The 19,896-nt window shown below is 45.4% G+C and overlaps 2 protein-coding genes across 9 annotated transcripts; one reads left to right on the top strand and one right to left on the bottom strand.

The window, feature by feature from the left end:
- Nucleotides 1–298: 298 nt before the first annotated feature.
- On the bottom strand, nucleotides 299–8,640 carry MRPL37 (mitochondrial ribosomal protein L37). The gene is made up of 7 exons (XM_069737866.1): nucleotides 8,313–8,640; nucleotides 6,972–7,155; nucleotides 5,189–5,304; nucleotides 4,344–4,529; nucleotides 3,917–4,071; nucleotides 3,516–3,719; nucleotides 299–441 (listed from the first exon to the last, which is right to left on the bottom strand). The coding sequence occupies exons 1-7, from the start codon at nucleotides 8,638–8,640 to the stop codon at nucleotides 364–366; spliced, it is 1,251 nt and encodes a 416-aa protein (XP_069593967.1). The 3' UTR covers nucleotides 299–363.
- Nucleotides 8,548–19,785, top strand: CYB5RL (cytochrome b5 reductase like). 8 transcript variants are annotated; one of them, XM_069737864.1, is made up of 7 exons: nucleotides 8,656–8,685; nucleotides 10,015–10,197; nucleotides 10,594–10,742; nucleotides 11,350–11,437; nucleotides 12,373–12,477; nucleotides 13,065–13,268; nucleotides 17,104–19,785. In XM_069737864.1, exons 1-7 carry the CDS (start codon nucleotides 8,656–8,658, stop codon nucleotides 17,305–17,307), a joined length of 963 nt encoding a protein of 320 aa, XP_069593965.1. In that variant the 3' UTR covers nucleotides 17,308–19,785. The 8 variants fall into 8 exon arrangements, with proteins under 8 accessions (XP_069593964.1, XP_069593960.1, XP_069593965.1 ...); XM_069737858.1 differs by having other exon boundaries at nucleotides 8,684–9,524; XM_069737857.1 differs by lacking the exon at nucleotides 8,656–8,685 and adding an exon at nucleotides 8,690–9,321.
- Nucleotides 19,786–19,896: the final 111 nt, after the last annotated feature.

The raw sequence follows: 19,896 nt of genomic DNA, 5'->3' as shown, positions 1-19,896 counted from the left end.
GCGGCAGCTGACCAACCTGGAGTGATCCCTCCATGAACAGCGGTTGTTCCATTATGGACTCCTATACCCATAATTCATGTTCTAAATTTACATCCCATTATCTAAATTATCCCCCCCCCTCCATTGCTGGGAGCACTTTCCTCTTTAAGTAGCCAAACCGTGTTTTTATACTTTTTATTAATGTTCTCGCTCTGCATTTTACTCCTAAACATCCACCCATGCCATCTGGACCAAAACCCATTTTCAGGACTATTTTCTCCCACGGTTTTAGACATTGGCATCACACACACGCTGTAGGGCACATCCTTCTATAAATAGTCAGATTTATTCAATAAATTGTATGTACAGATATTTTACTAGTAATCAAACTGCTCCATTCAGGTACATCGCCCAGAACTTCACAAAGGTAGCTGGGTTGAAACCAGCAATGCCTGCAGGTACCTGGAGAGAAAGGAAAAAATGCTTAAAACCAAATGTGCAGGGAGCTTTTTTTTTTTTTTTTTTTTTTTTTATTATCCGCCTAATGAAAAATCCAATTTTAATTTTTGGCTTTTTTTTTCTAGGACGACTTGTATTTTTGTAATGCACAATTACATTTTACCATATAAAGTACTAAACTTTGTCAAAGAAAAATTAATTAAATTGTTTTCTAAGACTCAACATTGAGAATTTTCCAGTGATTGAGCTGGCTGACTGCTTATTATTTTATTGGGCCAAGCTATAGTCGTTATTTCCACAGATTGATCACTTTGTAGTGTAATTCTTGGGGAAGGACCAACAATTCTGGATTTTTGTTCTCTTTGCAGAGTTTACGTTATGGGTAAAATAACTTTTTTTGATTAACTCCAGATCTGTTTACTTGTCAAAATGATAAAAAAAAGGGGGTGATACAAACTTTGTTTTTTTTTTTTTAGTCCCTATAGGGGATCTAAACCTGCAGTCATTTGATCACTTGTACTAGTTACAAATAACGACTGGATATGAAGCCTGCAGATGAGATTATGGTGACTAGGGCCTTTCAGCCGGCTCCTGGCTGCCGTGTGTGGCGCAGGCTTAGGCTAGGTTCACATTTATACAGTGCATTTTGCTGGACCTATACCCTTGAATTACAAAAAAAAAACAATGGGCAAGATGTAGCTCAAACGACTACTCAGTGTCTGGTTTACGTCTATTTGCATTTTTTCAGAGATGTACAAAAATGTACTTGGCTAAGTTTTTGGGAGGGTCAGAAAAAAAAAAAGGATGAAAGATTTACCGTATGTTTCTTGTTTTTAAATTCGTAACTAGTGTAGTTTCTTTGTGTCTCCTACTGTGTGCAAATATACGCTGCTCAAAAAAAATAAAGGGAACACTAAAATACCACATCCTAGATATCTCTGAATGAAATATTCCAGTTGGGAATTTGGATTTGTTGCATAGTAGAATGTGTTCAGAACAATAAAACCTAACAATTGTCAATGTAAAGCAAAATGAATATCCCACGGAGGTCTGGATTTGGAATGATACTCAAAATCAAAGTGGAAAATCAAATTACAGGCTGATCCAACTTCAGTGAAAATGCCTCATGACAAGGAAAAGATGCTCAGTAGTGTGTTTGGCCTCCACGTGCCTGTATGACCTCCCTACAATGCCTGGGCATGCTCCTGATGAGGCGGCGGATGGTCTCCTGAGGGATCTCCTCCCAGACCTGGACAAAAGCATCCGCCAACTCCTGGACAGTCTGTGGTGCAACGTGACGTCAGTAGATGGAGCGAGACATGATGTCCCAGATGTGTTCAATCGGATTCAGGTCTGGGAAACGGGCGGGCCAATCCACAGCTGCAATGCCTTCATCTTGCAGTAACTGCTGACACACTCCAGCCACATGAGGTCTGGCATTGTCCTGCATTAGGAGGAACCCAGGGCCAACCGCACCAGCATATGGTCTCACAAGGGGTCTGAGGATCTCATCTCGGTACCTAATGGCAGTCAGGCTACCTCTGGAGAGCACATGGAGGGCTGTGCGGCCCTCCAAAGAAATGCCACCCCACACCATTACTGACCCACTGCCAAACCGGTCATGCTGAAGAATGTTGCAGGCAGCAGATCGCTCTGCACGGCGTCTCCAGACTATGTCACATGTACTCAGTGTGAACCTGCTTTCATCTGTGAAGAACACAGGGCGCCAGTGGCGAATTTGCCAATCCTGGTGTTCTGTGGCAACTGCCAAGCGTCCTGCACGGTGTTGGGCTGTGAGCACAACCCCCATCTGTGGACGTCGGGCACTCAGACCATCCTCATGGAGTCAAGTTCTAACCATTTGTGCAGACACATACATATTTGTGGCCTGCTGGAGGTCATTTTGCAGGGCTCTGGCAGTGCTCCTCCTGTTCCTCCTTGCACAAACACGGAGGTAGCGGTCCTGCTGCTGGGTTGTTGCCCTCCTACTGCCCCCTCCACGTCTCCTGGTGTACTGGCCTGTCTCCTGGTAGCGCCTCCAGCCTCTGGACACTACGCTGACAGACACAGCAAACCTTCTTGCCACAGCTCGCATTGATGTGCCATCCTGGATGAGCTGCACTACCTGAGCCACTTGTGTGGGTTGTAGAGTCCGTCTCATGCTACCACTAGTGATAAGCGAGTATACTCGTTGCTCGGATTTTCCGGAGCATGCTCGGGTAGTCTCCCAGTATTTATGACTGCTCGGAGATTTAGTTTTCATTGCCTCAGCTGGATGATTTATGGCTACTAGCCAGGCTGAGTACATGTGGGGGTTGCCTGGTTGCTAAGGAATCCCCACATGTAATCAAGCTGTCTAGTAGCCGCAAATTATCCAGCTGCCCCAAGGAAAACTAAATCTCCGAGCATTCATAAATACTCGGAGACCACCCAAGCGTGCTCGGGAAAACCCGAGCAAGAGCAACAAGTATACCAGCTCATCACTAGCTACCACGAGTGTGAAAGCACAACCAACATTCAAAAGTGACCAAAACACCAGCCAGAAAGCATTGGTACTGAGATGTGGTCTGTGGTCCCCACCTGCAGAACCATTCCTTTATTGAGGGTGTCTTGATAATTGCCAATAATTTCCATCTGTTGTCTATTCCATTTGCACAACAGCATGTGAAATTGATTGTCAATCAGTGTTGCTTCCTAAGTGGACAGTTTGATTTCACAGAAGTTTGATTTACTTGGAGTTATATTCTGTTGTTTAAGTGTTCCCTTTATTTTTTGAGCAGTGTATATACGGTATATATTCAACATAAACGTCAAAATTCAGACCGATGTATGACACTCTTGGTTTTGTATTTCTTTTCTTGTCCTAATACCTTGCCTTGGCTTCTGCATCTACTTTGACTATTACATCCCTGGGATTTAAAGGATAAGAATATAGACACCTTCTTAAAGAGACCTATAAGAGTCTGTGGTATCTCAGCTCTGTCGGATGGAGCCATAATACCGCATATAAGCTGTGGCCAGGGGTGGCACTGTTTCGATTCCTCCGACCTTATGAGCATATGGCTCCAGACACTTACCAAAACCACCTTCCTCTTTATTTTTGGCTTGAACGCCACCGTGTCGTAGAGCGCCTGGTCTCCGTCCATCCAGACAATGTTCTTAATGCCATCATTAGATTCTAGATTGAGGGTATTTAGCTGCAGCACCATGAAGTGGAACAACTGCCCGTCGGTGCCCACGCTCTGCACTACAATTGGTTGTGGCAGAGTCTTCACATCCTCCTGGTGAACAACGAAAACTGTTACCATGATCATTCTGGAGTAGATACGGACAAGCCCCACATGAATCTCCCAGGATCTAGATGTGCAAAGTCTACACAGTGCAGCCCTGCACCGAATACACACGATGCAGTGTAAACTCGATATGATGCAGACCAAAGGGTTAATCCCCAATGCTAAAAATACAATCAGGCTCTTACCCCAAAGAGGATCTTGGCTTTGGCTACAGCTCCTCCAAAAGCGATCATTAGCATTTTAGCTCTCAGCTGGTCTGGAAGGAATTTTGCTCTGGTGCTACACGGCTCAGTGAGGTATACGGTGTGCGGGTGGGAATATGGGAACCCGTCCTTAAATCCTGCAAAAATAAAATTGGAAAATTAGATTAGATTGCAAATGACTAGATTGGTGCGAATTGGACCAGGTCCAGTGGCCGCATCAGTTATCTTTGGTCACAGGACGGAAGTTCTGATAATTGCCTCTCATCTGATGGCTCGTCTTTGATCAGCCGGCCTGGCTCAATGTGCGTCACACCACAACGATAACATGTGACGTCCCGCCAGACTGGCTAATCAAAAGAAGATGCCGTCAGGTAAGTAGCCGATGCATACAGCTGACGACTAGACGTACCTATGCCGTTTTTCTCTTCGTACACATTCACCTCTTGTAGATCAATAGCAGGAGACAGTGGATACAGGGAGGCCAGGACATGCTGCGCCGTCGCTTGGATTTCACTGGAGGAAGCCAGTGGTTCCAGTGGGGTCTTGGCGCTCATCAGTGATCCATCAGTCCCTCTCACATGGTAAATGGTGGAGTCTGCAAAATAAAATAAAAAGTGACCTGATGCCGAATCTAAATCAGTCATGTTTAGAAAACACATTTCCCAGTGCCCTATTTTGGAGTTGATCTAGGGTCATGTTGTTGAGGATTCTCATTCCTTTGCCACAGTGGAGATTTTGTTTTTGCTCTGGCGGACCTGTCCCTTTTTGCATTACACAGACCTGTTGCTATCAATTTGCACTGTCCACCAATCCGCAGTCAGACAGGTTGTATACAAATGGAGGAAATTCAAGACCATTATTACCTTCCCTGGGAGTTGCTGACCAAAACAAAAAAAAAAATCACTCCAAGTCCAAAATGTATAACAGTACCCGAGGTTACAAAGGAACCCAAGGTAAGCTCTGAGCAACTAAAGGCCTTTCTCGCATTAGCTGATATTAAAAGGGTTGCATGGTGAAAACAAGTTATTATCACTATGGGTCACAGCAGGAAATACTCTATTCCTATATTATTGTAAAAGTACCCTTCAACAGAGATTGTCCAAAGCGGAGAACCCCTTTAAGCCCACCACAATACCTGGATTTTGCCATAAGAAAAAGGAGGAGGGGATGCAGTCATGTTACGGCAATGTGAAATCCACCTCAAACACACGAGGGGTTAAGCTTAGAGGAATAAGGTTTATAGATGGAGTTTACCTTTATGCCAAGAAGTCCTCAATTTCCAATTCTCCACAATTGTCCTCTGTGACAGTGAAGGATAGATGTGGTTCTGTGTTTGGCACAAATACAGGAGGTTTTGCAGCAGCTTCGGACTTAAACAAAAGAAACGAGGAATTACATTTTTCCCCCCATCTTTTGTTTTTTTCTCAGAGCGGATCGTCTCACAATATACACTGCATACATTAATAAATACAACTTCTAGACCTGATGAGGCTGGTGTACTTCATTTTAATTTGAAGATTGTACAATCATTTTAACATGTATTTTCTAAGTAAGTACCCCAACCTCATCAGGTCTAAAAGATCTAATAACGTATGCAGTTTGAATTATTAAATCTCGTGACAGGTCAGCTTTCCAGGGAAAGGAAACTAGACCCCCACTAGAACCAGTTCAGTGAAGACCCCTAGAGCTGTTTCTCCAAGTGTCACATAATCTTTTTCTTCCTTGTAGTTTCTTAGCTTCTTGTCCCACACCTCCTCCATTTATTTTTTTTATATAAAATAGGATAACACATGTACACTGCTATAAAGTTTGTTTAGACATAATTAGCTTTTAGCCAGCATTAAACACTGGAAGATTTGGGTTCAGTAGAATTATGAATGCAGCTCTGGAGGATACTATAAATTGATAATTAGTATCAGATAAGTGATACAATGTATTTACAAGAGGCAACTTTGTATGAAGATAAATTCTACAAGTACAATATTATAGAAAAGTTGGGATAGAATTTAATGATCACCCTAATGGCATTCCTTAAAGGGGGAGTCTCATGAAGACAATCCCTCTCCATACACCTTTGGAGTGTCTTTGCTGACTGATGAAACAATCCTTTTAATGCCATCTCCCCTGTATCTTTCCAAGTACTCCATTTCTGAGTATCCTCTGCTAAATGGGGGCTTCTCATGTTCTTTCTTCAGGAGCACAGCGCTCCTCTGTCTCCCGGCTTCCTGCTTGCCAGGAGGCAGTGTACTCATACATAGTAACATAGTTAGTAAGGCCGAAAAAAGACATTTGTCCATCCAGTTCAGCCTATATTCCATCATAATAAATACCCAGATCTACGTCCTTCTACAGAACCTAATAATTGTATGATACAATATTGTTCTGCTCCAGGAAGACATCCAGGCCTCTCTTGAACCCCTCGACTGAGTTCGCCATCACCACCTCCTCAGGCAAGCAATTCCAGATTCTCACTGCCCTAACAGTAAAGAATCCTCTTCTATGTTGGTGGAAAAACCTTCTCTCCTCCAGACGCAAAGAATGCCCCCTTGTGCCCGTCACCTTCCTTGGTATAAACAGATCCTCAGCGAGATATTTGTATTGTCCCCTTATATACTTATACATGGTTATTAGATCGCCCCTCAGTCGTCTTTTTTCTAGACTAAATAATCCTAATTTCGCTAATCTATCTGGGTATTGTAGTTCTCCCATCCCCAGTACTCCTGATGATTGATAGTTCAGACCTGTGGCACAGTCGCTCTGATGGTCCGACCTGTGCAAACAGAGGACGCTTTGCCTCTGCAGCATCTGAGGAGCGCAGGGGGACTGAAGTTGGCCAAATCCAGTTATTTACTCTGATTCAGAGCAACGCTTACAAGCTCTAAAGCAAAGAGTTTGGAAGCGCTGCACTCTTGGCCACCTCTGTTAGACTGCAGAGATGGCCGGCAACGAGCAATAAATAAATTGCAGTTCTACAATTTTACCCATTTAGGAAGCAGAGACAACCTGTTTAATAGACTCCAGTCACTGTCACACTCACCAGTACTCTTCTCGCTCTCTTATTTCTTCGGTGGTGCTCCATAGACAGGCATTGGAGATCGCATTGTGCACCACTTCCTGGTGATTGGGGAATGCATAGGTCGGGTCTTCACACACGTCCACTATCCTCTGTGGCAATCCTTCTATCAGCTTGGACTTTGTCAGCCATAGCGCCTGCTTCACACCTGATACAGAGGAGGGAAAGATGTGACTCTGCGAGCATAAACCAAGAAGGAGCAGATCACAGAATGTAGCACTGCCGAAACCCCGGAGATCAGCCACGATCAGTGTGGGACCCCGGCAAAAAAAGCTCAATTTCCCTGCAGCGCCACCACAGGAGACAGGAAACATTACACAGCTCTTACTGAAATCCATGAACACGTCGGGTCCTAGAGAACAAGAGATGCTGAAGCCTCCGTTACACATCCACGCCAAAGATTCTGAATACGAGAACTTTTCCCCTTATGCCCCCTGCACCCCACTTATCTAGAACAGACCCCCGACACACAGCATGCGGATCGCAAATAGTATGGGACCCCTTTAGCGCATCTCATAATTATTCCAGACTACACATCAGGTCCGACATAGACCCCAGATAAAATCCTCCTACAGATCGTTCCGCAGCCCGGGACCGGCCCGCCCACGCACAGCCCGGGACCGGCCCGCCCACGCACAGCCCGCCCACAGCCCGGGACCGGCCCGCCCACGCACAGCCCGGGACCGGCCCGCCCACGCACAGCCCGGGACCGGCCCGCCCACGCACAGCCCGGGACCGGCCCGCCCACGCACAGCCCGGGACCGGCCCGCCCACGCACAGCCCGGGACCGGCCCGCCCACGCACAGCCCGGGACCGGCCCGCCCACGCACAGCTTGGGACCGGCCCGCCCACGCACAGCCCGGGACCGGCCCGCCCACGCACAGCTCGGGACCGGCCCGCCCACGCACAGCCCGGGACCGGCCCGCCCACGCACAGCCCGGGACCGGCCCGCCCACGCACAGCCCGGGACCGGCCCGCCCACGCACAGCTCGGGACCGGCCCGCCCACGCACAGCCCGGGACCGGCCCGCCCACGCACAGCCCGGGACCGGCCCGCCCACCCCGCAGACCGGGACCGGCCCGCCCACGCACAGCCCGGGACCGGCCCGCCCACCCCGCAGACCGGGACCGGCCCGCCCACCCCGCAGACCGGGACCGGCCAATATGCAGTTTGACACACGCCACACAACCAACTGGCAATTTATTCAGTGTTTTGCAGGAGGAATAACAGAAAGAAAACCGAAGTGTGCGGGGCCGGAGAAGCGTCAGACAGAGGCCTCACGTCCCAGGGACACTGCCGCCATACCTCCCAGCAGCCGGCACTTGGGGTTGAACATATAGGAGGGCTGCTCCTTGTACAGCGCCATCTGCTGGACGGGCGGGGAGCGGTAATACTGCGGGTTCCAGTCCATGCGAAACTCCGTGTACTTGGGCCGCGCCAGCCAGGGGACGTAGTAACAGCGGTCCGCGTACGTGATCCGCTCCAGCCCCGGGATCTCCAGCGGCTCCTTCCTCTGCCGGGGACGCTCCACCTGCTTCTTGCTGCGGCTTGCGCTGACACTCAGGCATCGGAGACCGGTTCTGTGAGCGCAGGACAGCCCGGCCGCGGATGGGACGAGCATGGAGGCCGCCATGTTGGCGCGCAAGGGATGATGGGAGTGAGGCACTGGCAGCGTCAGGTGAGCGGGTGTGTGTCTATGCGCACGCTGTGTGTCTGTCTGTGCGCACGCTGTGTGTGTGTCTATGCGCACGCTGTGTGTCTGTCTGTGCGCACGCTGTGTGTCTGTCTGTGCGCACGCTGTGTGTCTGTCTGTGCGCACGCTGTGTGTGTGTCTATGCGCGGGCTGTGTGTCTGTCTGTGCGCACGCTGTGTGTCTGTCTGTGCGCACGCTGTGTGTGTGTCTATGCGCGGGCTGTGTGTCTGTCTGCGCACGCTGTGTGTGTGTCTGTGCGCACGCTGTGTGTGTGTGTGTGTGTGTGCGCACGCTGTGTGTGTGTGTGTGTCTGTGCGCACGCTGTGTGTGTCCGTGCGCACGCTGTGTGTGTGTGTGTCTGTGCGCACTGTGTGTGTCTGTCTGTGCGCGGGCTGTGTGTGTCCGTACGCACGCTGTGTGTGTGTCTGTGCGCACGCTGTGTGTGTGTCTGTGCGCACGCTGTGTGTGTGTCTGTGCGCACGCTGTGTGTGTGTGTGTGCGCACGCTGTGTGTGTGTCTGTGCACTGTGTGCACGTACTGGATATCTATCTAGTAGTGCGTGTCTTATGTGTGTTTTGTGGGAAAATGCACTGGAAAACGGGGAAAAAATCTATTTTAATGGTTAAGAAATGTTGAACTTTTTCTTACCTTTTTTGTATTTTTCTATGTCACGAGCTTTAGTTTTATTTCTACCATTTTGGGGTGTAAATGACATTTTGAACACTTTTTAGACAGGTTTCAGATGGGTGTCACTGTCCGTGTAGAGACCTGAGTGGCCGGACCGAACGTACCGCCATGACGTGTCTGTGAGGCTGTCAGTTTGGGTCTGGTGACATTTATATATATTTTATTATTTTTGAATATGTAAAAAAAAAAGTTAACCTTTTTATTTATATATATATATATATATATATATATATATATATATATATATATATATATATATATATATATATATTTTAATATTTTCATTTTTTTTATTTGTTTTTTTAGTCTCTCTAGAGTGGGGGGTGGGGGGGATCAAACCTGCGATTGTTTGATGTGACGCAGTATTGTAGTCTGTGGGTAAATTACCGGTTTCCCATGATGCCCAGTCACAGGTTCACGCACTGAGTGCAAAGCCATCGAAATGCTGCAGTCGGTGATTGGCAGCAGCGCCCAAATGGTTAAACAGAAGCGAAGGAGTTAATCTGGCAACGTCGTTGCCATTATTATCAAATATTCTTAATTAGCAGATGGCCCTATAAATAGTAATAATAAGCACTGGAGCTGTATCTGCAAACTAAAATCTCTTGTGGTTTTTTTTCTCTACAGGTTATGACCAACAATGATAAGAATGACTGGTCATCGCTAAAACCGGTGGAGCCGTCGGCGGCACAGTGCTGCGGAAGCGGCTGCTCCCCCTGTATATATGATCTCTATCAGGCCGAGCTGGAATTATGGGAGAAAGCGAAGGAGAAAGACAACCCCGACCTCCTGCGGAAAATCCGAGTACAGGTGATTTATTGCGCAGTAACGTCATGTATACTCTGCATTAGTTCTCTTGTACTGGGCATGGATTGCAATCTATGTTATACTCCAGAGCTGCATTCACAATTCTGTTCAGATTATGTGACCTGATATAACACCTTCAGAAATTAGTTATATTTCTTATATTGACCGTGCAGACGACGCTTCACAGAATGCAAATCACTAGAGCGAAATTTGATATTGCTGGAAGAGTTCAGCTCTGAAGGGTGAATGCAGCTTTGTACTATGATACAGACTGTAATTCTGGGGCCGTTATAGATGAATACTGCACATGTAGATTCTGCATTATAATGAGGGGGATTGTCTAGGGTTGGTTTTCTCCGATCGGTGATCATGTGATGACCCGCCGCCGTCCTCCCACAGAACCGCAATGCGCTGCTGACTTCAGAAACCTTTTCTGAGTTCCCGCTGGGCTCCGTGGAGCAGGAGACTGAGGACACCGGTCGCTACAGATTTCAGCTCCCATCCGGGACTAGTTTGGGACTGAAGCTAGGACAACATCTTGTGCTGAGGTATCACATACCCGGACTGATATTTTCCTTGTTGATGGATTGTCCCCGCTCTGAAATGCCCCATAGGAATGGAGCGGTGGCCGCACATGTACCGTACGTGCCACCGCTCTATTCATTCTCTATGGGAGCACCAGCTCGGCCTTCTGCAGCCCCAAAGAAAATGAATGGAGGAGCGGTGAAATATGTGTGGTCACCTCTCTATTCTGATGAATCACTTTTGAGTTTTGGGGTACTGCGGGGTTGGCTCCCTGTTGATCCACAAATTATCACCTTTGGATAACATACAGACAATCTTCAGCCCCCCTGAATGGTAAAGGGGGCAACGTTTCATTCCTCCCTCCTTCGTCTGTTTAGCAAAGCGTGCCTTCACCCTAATGGAAACCATCAACAAGCATGCCAAGAGACCCGTCCCGCTAAGATTACAGTTTAATAGAATGAGCTAAGTAGTGAACGTCTTCCCGATACATGATGGAGCAGCCTAGGGTCTCCCTATCACAATCCTCTCCCCTACAATAAGTAGCAGTACGACTCCATAATCTTCGCACTGGGCACAATGACCGCTACAGTGCCTTCTAAAAATGTGACTTTCGTATCTTTACTTTCGCAGAGGTGTAGTAAATGGGATGGAGATCCAAAGAGCGTACACCCCCATCAGTTCTGTGGATGTACAGGGCTTTTTTGAAGTTTTAATAAAGGTACATGTACTTTTTATAGGCATTAAAGGGGTTGTATTATCACTACGGTTTGTGCAAAGTTTGGAAGTTGCTTCCTATCTGTATGATAGTGATTGACTCTCTGATCACTGAGGGTCCGACTTCTGGGGCTTCCACCAGTACAGAGAATGGGGATCTGAAGAGCCCTGTATGAATGGAGCTTAGGTTGACCATACCTTCCTGCCCTGCATTCGTCCTCTATGGGACTTCTAGAGCACAGAGCTCTGCTATCTCCGGCAGTCCCATTGGGAGTAAATGGAGCGGAGGGGGTGAGTGCTTGACCTGCTAAGACTTGTCCCAGCAGTTGGACCCCCTATAATCGTTACCGTACTTTACATTATATCCTACGGATAAGGGATGACTTCCAAACGTGGCAATCTAACTTGCCCAACCAATGGTAAAGGTGTTGTTCACTGCTCGACAACTTCTGCTTAATAAATTCTGGACCCCATAAAAAAACTAAAATCAATGGATACTCTCCTCTCGCAGCTGCACAGTTGCTGTTCAAGGCGGGTGATGTGACACTGGCTGCAGCAGTTGCAAGGCACACGACCACTCTAACTATTGATGAGCTGCGGACGATCAGCGACTGCCGGCTGACTGCAGTGGTCACATGATAAAACAATGTCTTGTCAACTGCACCAATATCACTGCTGCGGAGGTGAGTATCCATAGTTTTTATTTGATATGTAACCCTGGATTGATTGAGCAAGCAGTGTTCTGTAGTGGACATCCCCTTTAAGAGCTTAGTTTTAGCTCTACTTTCCAAGCGGAGGTTGTTACATGGGTGTCTTGGGAACCTTTGTGGGTAATAATGGAATATACAGTCTTCTTCTGGGTAAATATATAAGATAATACTAAATTATGCGTGATACAAATGTGGCATTTCCTATGATAATGTAAAGAACTTGTTACAGGTTTACGAGCACGGCTTGATGTCACAGTACATAAAGTGCTGGAAGCCGGGAGACTCTATAGCATGGAGAGGACCATTTGGAGGTTTCTTATACAAGCCAAACAAGGTCAGGACTTAAGGCTATGTACCCTTTTCTTGCTCCAAAAAACTTTGTACTTTGTCTCTATTAAAAGGAACCTGTCACTCAATTCATGCTGCCCAAACCACGACGGGTAGCATGAATCAGAGCCAGGCTGCATGAGTGCAGAGTGGTATGCCTTTCTCCGAAATTCTGATATGTTTCAGAGAAAACATAGACCTCGATTCATCAAAGCCATTTCGGCAGAATTGTGGTGTAAATTGTTTTGAAAAATTGCAGAATTAATTGTGCAACCCAATTTTACAAAAATTGGGCGACTCTTGGAGTTTTCACGCCAGTTTTTCCAAGCTCTGGCAAAGTGGTCAAAGCTTTGGCAAGAATGGGGGGTGAGAAGAAAGGTGCCACTGTCCATCTTTAGCAGAGGCTTGAAATTCCGACATCATTATATCCTCCTCCGACATCTGGCATGGAAGAGTTTTGAGGCCCCTAAACACATCAGGTGACCAGCCGGTGCCGCCAAAATCAGTGTTCACCTTTCACCATGTGTATGGTGGCCATAAGATGACAATGTCTCAATCAGTTTCCGAGTTCTTGTCTCGCTTGTCTTCTCCTAGTTTGGGGAGCTGATCATGCTGTGTTCGGGAACAGGAGTAGCTCCGATGCTGCCAATCGTGACCCATGTGACCGACAATGAAGATGACGAAACCTTCATAACACTGGTGGTCTGTGCTCGAAATTTCCAAAATGTTTATATGAAAAACTTTCTGAGGGAGCAGTCAAGATTCTGGAACATAAGGATATTCTATGTCCTTAGCCAAGTGAGTACGTGGTCAGCCATCCCATAAAATGTGAATTAGCTTTGTGGTTTCTAGGAGTCATTAAGCCCGGCCGGTAAGCCTTGGATTTGTGTAATGTCCTCTACATATTTGTTATTGGTCATACATCTTTCTCCTGCCTGACCGTGAACACAGCGGAGCACAGATTCAGTAGAAAGTCGACGATCAGGCACGAGCTGTGAATCTGTATCCTAAGCTGCAGACTTTATTGGTGTTTTCAGTGATCTATGGGGTCTCAAGTCCAGGTCCCCCACCAATCTATAAGTAATAGAAGTGATAAATTTCATTGTTTTGCACATTTAGTTAGTTAGTTAAGTTTCTGTTAACATCTGAACACAAAATATGACTGTGTCTAATCTGTTGCATGCTGGACAACAGCAATGGCTGACGGACCCCATTGACTGATGTGGTGGTCTAGAAGGTTTTACCAAAGTAACTGTTATGTTGATGGGGAAAAAATAATGCACCATGCAGTAATATTTATTTAATAAAAAAAAAAACAGCCTTGAACGAAGATGTGAGCATGTGATGTGTATACAGCTTCTTTACGGGCCTACAGGTGCAATTAAAATATTTTATCTGCCATTGGAAATTGAGTTTATTAGCAAAATGCTGTTTGCAGTAAACCAGTGAAACAAGAAAATTGCAAAAAGCTTGACACAACTAATATAGAAGATGGTTCAGCACAAAATTCAGCCCAAAGTGCCACTTTTACTGACTACTGCAGTCTCGGAATAATCAACCTCTGAATAGAATCCCCCCCTAAGAGCACACATTGGAAAATCAGATGTGGTCTTCAGCACTCTGGTGTAATAACCGAGGGCTTCATTAGGTGTGGTTGAGATAAAACTCATCAAATACCTGGACTGGCGAGGGGTAACATAGTAACATAGTAACATAGTTAGTAAGGCCGAAAAAAGACATTTGTCCATCCAGTTCAGCCTATATTCCATCATAATAAATACCCAGATCTACGTCCTTCTACAGAACCTAATAATTGTATGATACAATATTGTTCTGCTCCAGGAAGACATCCAGGCCTCTCTTGAACCCCTCGACTGAGTTCGCCATCACCACCTCCTCAGGCAAGCAATTCCAGATTCTCACTGCCCTAACAGTAAAGAATCCTCTTCTATGTTGGTGGAAAAACCTTCTCTCCTCCAGACGCAAAGAATGCCCCCTTGTGCCCGTCACCTTCCTTGGTATAAACAGATCCTCAGCGAGATATTTGTATTGTCCCCTTATATACTTATACATGGTCATTAGATCGCCCCTCAGTCGTCTTTTTTCTAGACTAAATAATCCTAATTTCGCTAGTCTATCTGGGTATTGTAGTTCTCCCATCCCCTTTATTAATTTTGTTGCCCTCCTTTGTACTCTCTCTAGTTCCATTATATCCTTCCTGAGCACCGGTGCCCAAAACTGGACACAGTACTCCATGTGCGGTCTAACTAGGGATTTGTACAGAGGCAGTATAATGCTCTCATCATGTGTATCCAGGGTATGATGATTGGGATAATTTAAAATATAGACATTATTAAGATCTACAGAGAGGTTGTTCCAAACATCTTGTAGAACCGACCACAAATCCTCATTGGATGTAGACCTGCACAAAACCTTCTGACTAGAGCAGCATCTAGGACTTTTGCCCATAATGTTTGGTCCTGCCCTGAATCTACCCTTTTAAGGTCAGAAATAGTCAATTTTATGCCCTTTCACTTGTTCTCTCCACAACTATGTCTTCTAGGCTTTTTTTTTTTGTATACTACTTTTTTTGTAGCGGGAATGTGATTATTTGGCATGAAAATCGACAGATCCACCAAAATAATCCCGCTGGATTATGAATATGTCCCACTTACAAAGTATTTAACAATGGGCAGATAATGCCCCCTATATAGTTGATCAATTGTGGTCTCTTTGCCTAGAGACGGAGCCTATGGTTAATCCGAAGTATCGTCACCACTGATACTTTATTGTTAATTCGCCTACTTTCTATACTAGTTTTCTGAGTTTAGGAGCAGAGGAGTGTGTGAATGCTTGTGTCTTGTGTGGATAATGGTATGGACGGTAGCAATAAATATCTGGGCCTGGTCCACCACAGTTCAAGTGTTCAGTGCCAGTCCTTTACATACTTGAATTATGACCAGTTATCCTATTCTATTGGGACATGTTTTATTTTATCTGTGATTTATTGCATTATTTCTTTTCACCATTAGGAAGGTCATGTTCTCATTTATTCATGACCATAAAAATTAAAAACACTTTACTTGATTTGTGTGCATTCTCTACCTGTTCATTGTTATAAAATATAAAGAAAAAAGAAGCCGTCACCGGTTGCTACCAGAATACTGTAGAGTCCAGTGGTCAGAACCCCACCGAATGATTGCAAATAGCCTGCGGCAAGAATTGGTGACAGCGAGCACTGAGATATTGGTTTTAACATTAATGCGCGTACTAAACGCTGAAGGTCTCCATGCCTGTTCTCCGAGACGTCACCAATCCTGACTCGCAAGCACAAGAACAGTAGGCTCAAATATGGCACAAGAACAGTAGGCTCAAATATGCTCACAATCTAATTTATAAGCCACAGAAATTTTGGGATTCTGCTCCATGGAGTGATGAAATAAAACAAACTTTTCAGGCTTGGCAGAATGAACCATACTCTGAAAAGAACACCCTGCTAAAAGTGAAGTGTGGTGGCAGCTCAGTGATGCCTACAGTGAGGTGTGGTGGCAGCTTGTTGATGCCTACAGTGAAACGTGGCAGTAGCTCGGTGATGCCTATGGCGAAGTGTGGCAGCTGCTCGATGGTGCGTTGGGGCTGCTTTGCTTCTTGCACTAGAAATCTACAGCACGTGTAGGGCAAGATGGATTCATTAAACTTTCAGGATATCCTAGGAGAAATCATGCCTTTTGCATGGAGGGCTGTACTCTGGGCATCATTGGACCTTCTGACACTTGTAGCAATGACAGGTAGGACAGGGTTTAATCCTAGTACTGCAAGCCTTAATAAGATGCTCCTGGCTAGTTTTGACTAAGAACCAGGAAAGGGGTTCACCTTGTGTCAGACTGCTGGATGTTGAGCAGAGTCACGTGCGTTGAAGCTGGTGAGTGACCAGCCAAAATGTGAGCTGTAGATGGGACAGAGACAAGCCAGGGTCTCTCTCTGGAGACTGCACGGTTCAGCTATGAAAGCTGATCAGTCTGTGTGTTGGAGCTGCAGAGTAACGCATGGAAGCTTCCTACTGTTCAGTGTGAGCTGTGCAAGGAGTTGAACACTTGTGATTGGCGCTGGAAGCTGCTAGAGCAATAAAACTGCACATTTGGGCCAAACCGCATTGTCTTGTGTGAACGCTACCTAATGCCTAACTGAGTGCATGCATCCCAAGCAAAGCTCCACTAAAGCTTTGTTTCTGAAAAAGTCCTGGAAGATTCTGGAGAGACCATCAGTCTTTTCAATTAAAACCAAAGAAAATCTTTGGTGGGTTTTGAAGAAGGGGGCTGCCTCCCAAAAAAAACGAGAATATTGGTGAGATAGAGGCCATTTCCCATGAGGAATGAGCCAATATCCCTCAGGAACGCTGCCAGAAGCTGGTGTCATCAGTAAAGGTGGCATTTTGTGTAGAATTTGGAGAAACCCCTTGTTATATTAGTTGTGTTCAGTTCTGTACATTGTTCTTGTATGATTGGTTTATTGCAAATGCAGAACGTTTGTACATTTTACTAATAAATGGAATTTGCATTGGGAGGTGAATCATTTTCTATACAGGCACTTCCTCTTAATCACTGCTTAATTTACTCCCATTTTCTTGCCACAGGAGCAATCCTTAGACAATCTGCCCATGAGTTATAGGGAAAACTCGAAGCTCGGGCGAATAGACTCTGAGTTCTTGGCCCAAGTGTTGGAGACCTGCAGGAGGAAACCGTACACCCTCGTCTGTGGGTCGGTATCATTCACTGAGGACATGACTGCAATGATGAAATTTCTGCAGAACGACATCACATCCATTTTCTCATTTTAACAAATTTGTGCATCGAACATAAAGGAAGAAAATATTGTCTCCCCAGAATTGAGGATACGATGTTGTAAGTGACCAGGAACCAAAAAAATGACACTCCGGAAGAAGTCCATCTATGAAATGGCAATAGGACAAGGAGACGTAAGAGGTCCATTGTCTGGACAATATTCAGATTATTGGATTTTCAGATTTGTGTTTTCGAAGACCCCCCCCCCCCCCCTCCCCTTTTTTTAAATTTTTTTTATTGAACTTCATTTAACGTTGGGATTGGTGCCAAAAAAAACAAAGGAATTTTTTTTTTTTTAATTTAAATAGATTTTTATTAACAATATAAAAAAAGGAGAACAACAGAATGCCATTTACATTGCATTATATCAGATACACATTTTCTTACTTTAATAAACCCCAACATTACCCCAACTACCCCCCTCCCCCCTAAGACAGCTCAGTCTCAATCTCCACCCCACCGAGGCATTATCTGCCTCTTGTAATTTATCCTCTTCCAGGTCTTAGGAAACACGACGCCTATACTCCTCAATCCAAATCAAGCCAAGGAGACCATATTTTATTAAAGAGTTCTATTTTCCCCCTTTTACTGTACACCCCCTTTTCCAATTTTAGACCATGTTGAACATATTGGAGAAATTCCCTTCTCACAGGTGGTTCCGCGTTTATCCAGTTTCGTGCTATTACTTTCCTGGCCATGTAGAGTAGCCTAGCGATTGCAATCTTCCAAGTATTGTCAACTCCAATTTCTTCCACATATCCCAGCACACATACTATCGGGTTTCTAACAACTCTGCACTTATACGCTGCTTCAACTCGGCTCAAAACCACCACCCAAAAGGCAGCCAGTCTCGGACACGTCCACATCATGTGATATATTCCTGCCTTCTCACTCGCACACCTCGGACACCCAGAATTGGCACGCAATCCCGCTTTGTATAACACTTCCGGAGATTTATATACCCTATGCAAAATGTATAGCTGCGAGAGCCTATATGGTTCACTCAAGGATAGTCGCGGAACCCACTCCATCACCGATTCCCAGGTTTCATTTTCCATCGGCCCCACTTCTCTCTCCCACTTAGCTCTCGCCTTTATAGGGAAATCTAGCAGAAATGTGTGCATAAGGTCCTTATACAGAGTGGAAATAACTCCCCTTGTAGTACCATCACCACACACATACTCCAACACTATATCATCTTGAACCCTGATATCAGCCTTCTTATTCTGAGCTCTAAAGGCATGTCTCATCTGCGCATACTGATATTCCCCTGTGGATCGCAAACCAAATTCTTCCTGCAATTGGGAAAAGGACTTCAGCTCCTGCTGCTGGATTATCTGGTGAACAAAGCAAATTCCCTTATTCTGCCATTCCATCAATCCTCCCAGGGCCTCAAAATCCTTTAAGTTGTGGTTAGACCATATCGGTGTGAATTTAGTCAACCCTGTAACCCCACGAATCTGCCTTAGTCTATTCCATAATTTACGAATCAGGAACAGGGTTGGGTATATTTTCCCCAGCGCGCCCAATGAGCCATCCTCCAAACACCTGGCCATCGGTCGTCGGTCCGTCACCTCTTCCAATAGCTGTTGTACTGCACTGGATGACGCCCCTCGCGCCCAGCCCTTCAAATGCTGGCTCTGGGCCGCAAGGAAGTATATTTCCGGGTTGGGCAAAGCCAAACCACCATCTTCCTTGGGTCGTTGAAGCGTCTCCAAGCTAATACGTGGATATTGTCTACCCCATATCAAACTTCTAAAGAGGGCATTAATCTGCCTGAACTTCCCCCGAGGGATCCAAATTGGTGCGTTATGCAGAACATAAAGAATTTTGGGCATAAGGACCATTTTAATAAGGTTTACCCTACCGACGACCGATAGATGTAGCTTATTCCAGGCGTCTACCTTTGCCTTGAGTACCCCCATAACAGGAGTCAAATTTCTTTGCAGAAACTCCGCCACCGGCACCGAAATCCATATTCCAAGATATTTAAATTGGGAAACCACCTTCAGCCTCTCATCCCCAACATCCTCACTCACATTCTCTCCTACGTCATCCACTCTAAAAAGAACCGTCTTATCCCAATTAATTGTTAGTCCCGACACAGTAAAACAAAGGAATTTACTCTTCTGATCGTCAGTGGGAATATGACATGTATAATAGTAATTACAGGACTGTTTACCAGGTAATTTTTCAGGTTTTACAGAATTTCTAATATAAGGACATATTACCATTTTTCAGGTGTATATATAAGATTTTGATCATTGTTCTGGGGAGGTGCAGCAGCCAAAAAATGGCAATTTAATTTTTTTTTGGTCACCCTGGGGTTATATAAATTTATATGTCGCTATATCTGACTTTTACAGACACAGCAACACTCAATATGATTTTTTTTATTTTACTTCTTTTTGGATGAAGACAATTGGGGAGATTTTAACTTTTAAGATTTAAAAATTAAACATATATATTTTTTCCATCTTTATTTTTTTTTTACGTTCCACAGGTGACTTCAATCTGCGATCAAACATTTCTTTAGATATTTTTGTATTGCGTACATGGTACAAATGATAATATAATGATCCCCC

This window comes from Ranitomeya imitator, chromosome 8 (genome assembly GCF_032444005.1).
Source record: "Ranitomeya imitator isolate aRanImi1 chromosome 8, aRanImi1.pri, whole genome shotgun sequence".
NCBI classification, from domain to species: domain Eukaryota; kingdom Metazoa; phylum Chordata; class Amphibia; order Anura; family Dendrobatidae; genus Ranitomeya; species Ranitomeya imitator.
Note: the sequence above shows the minus strand (reverse complement) of the source record. Positions and strands in the feature narration are given on the sequence as shown.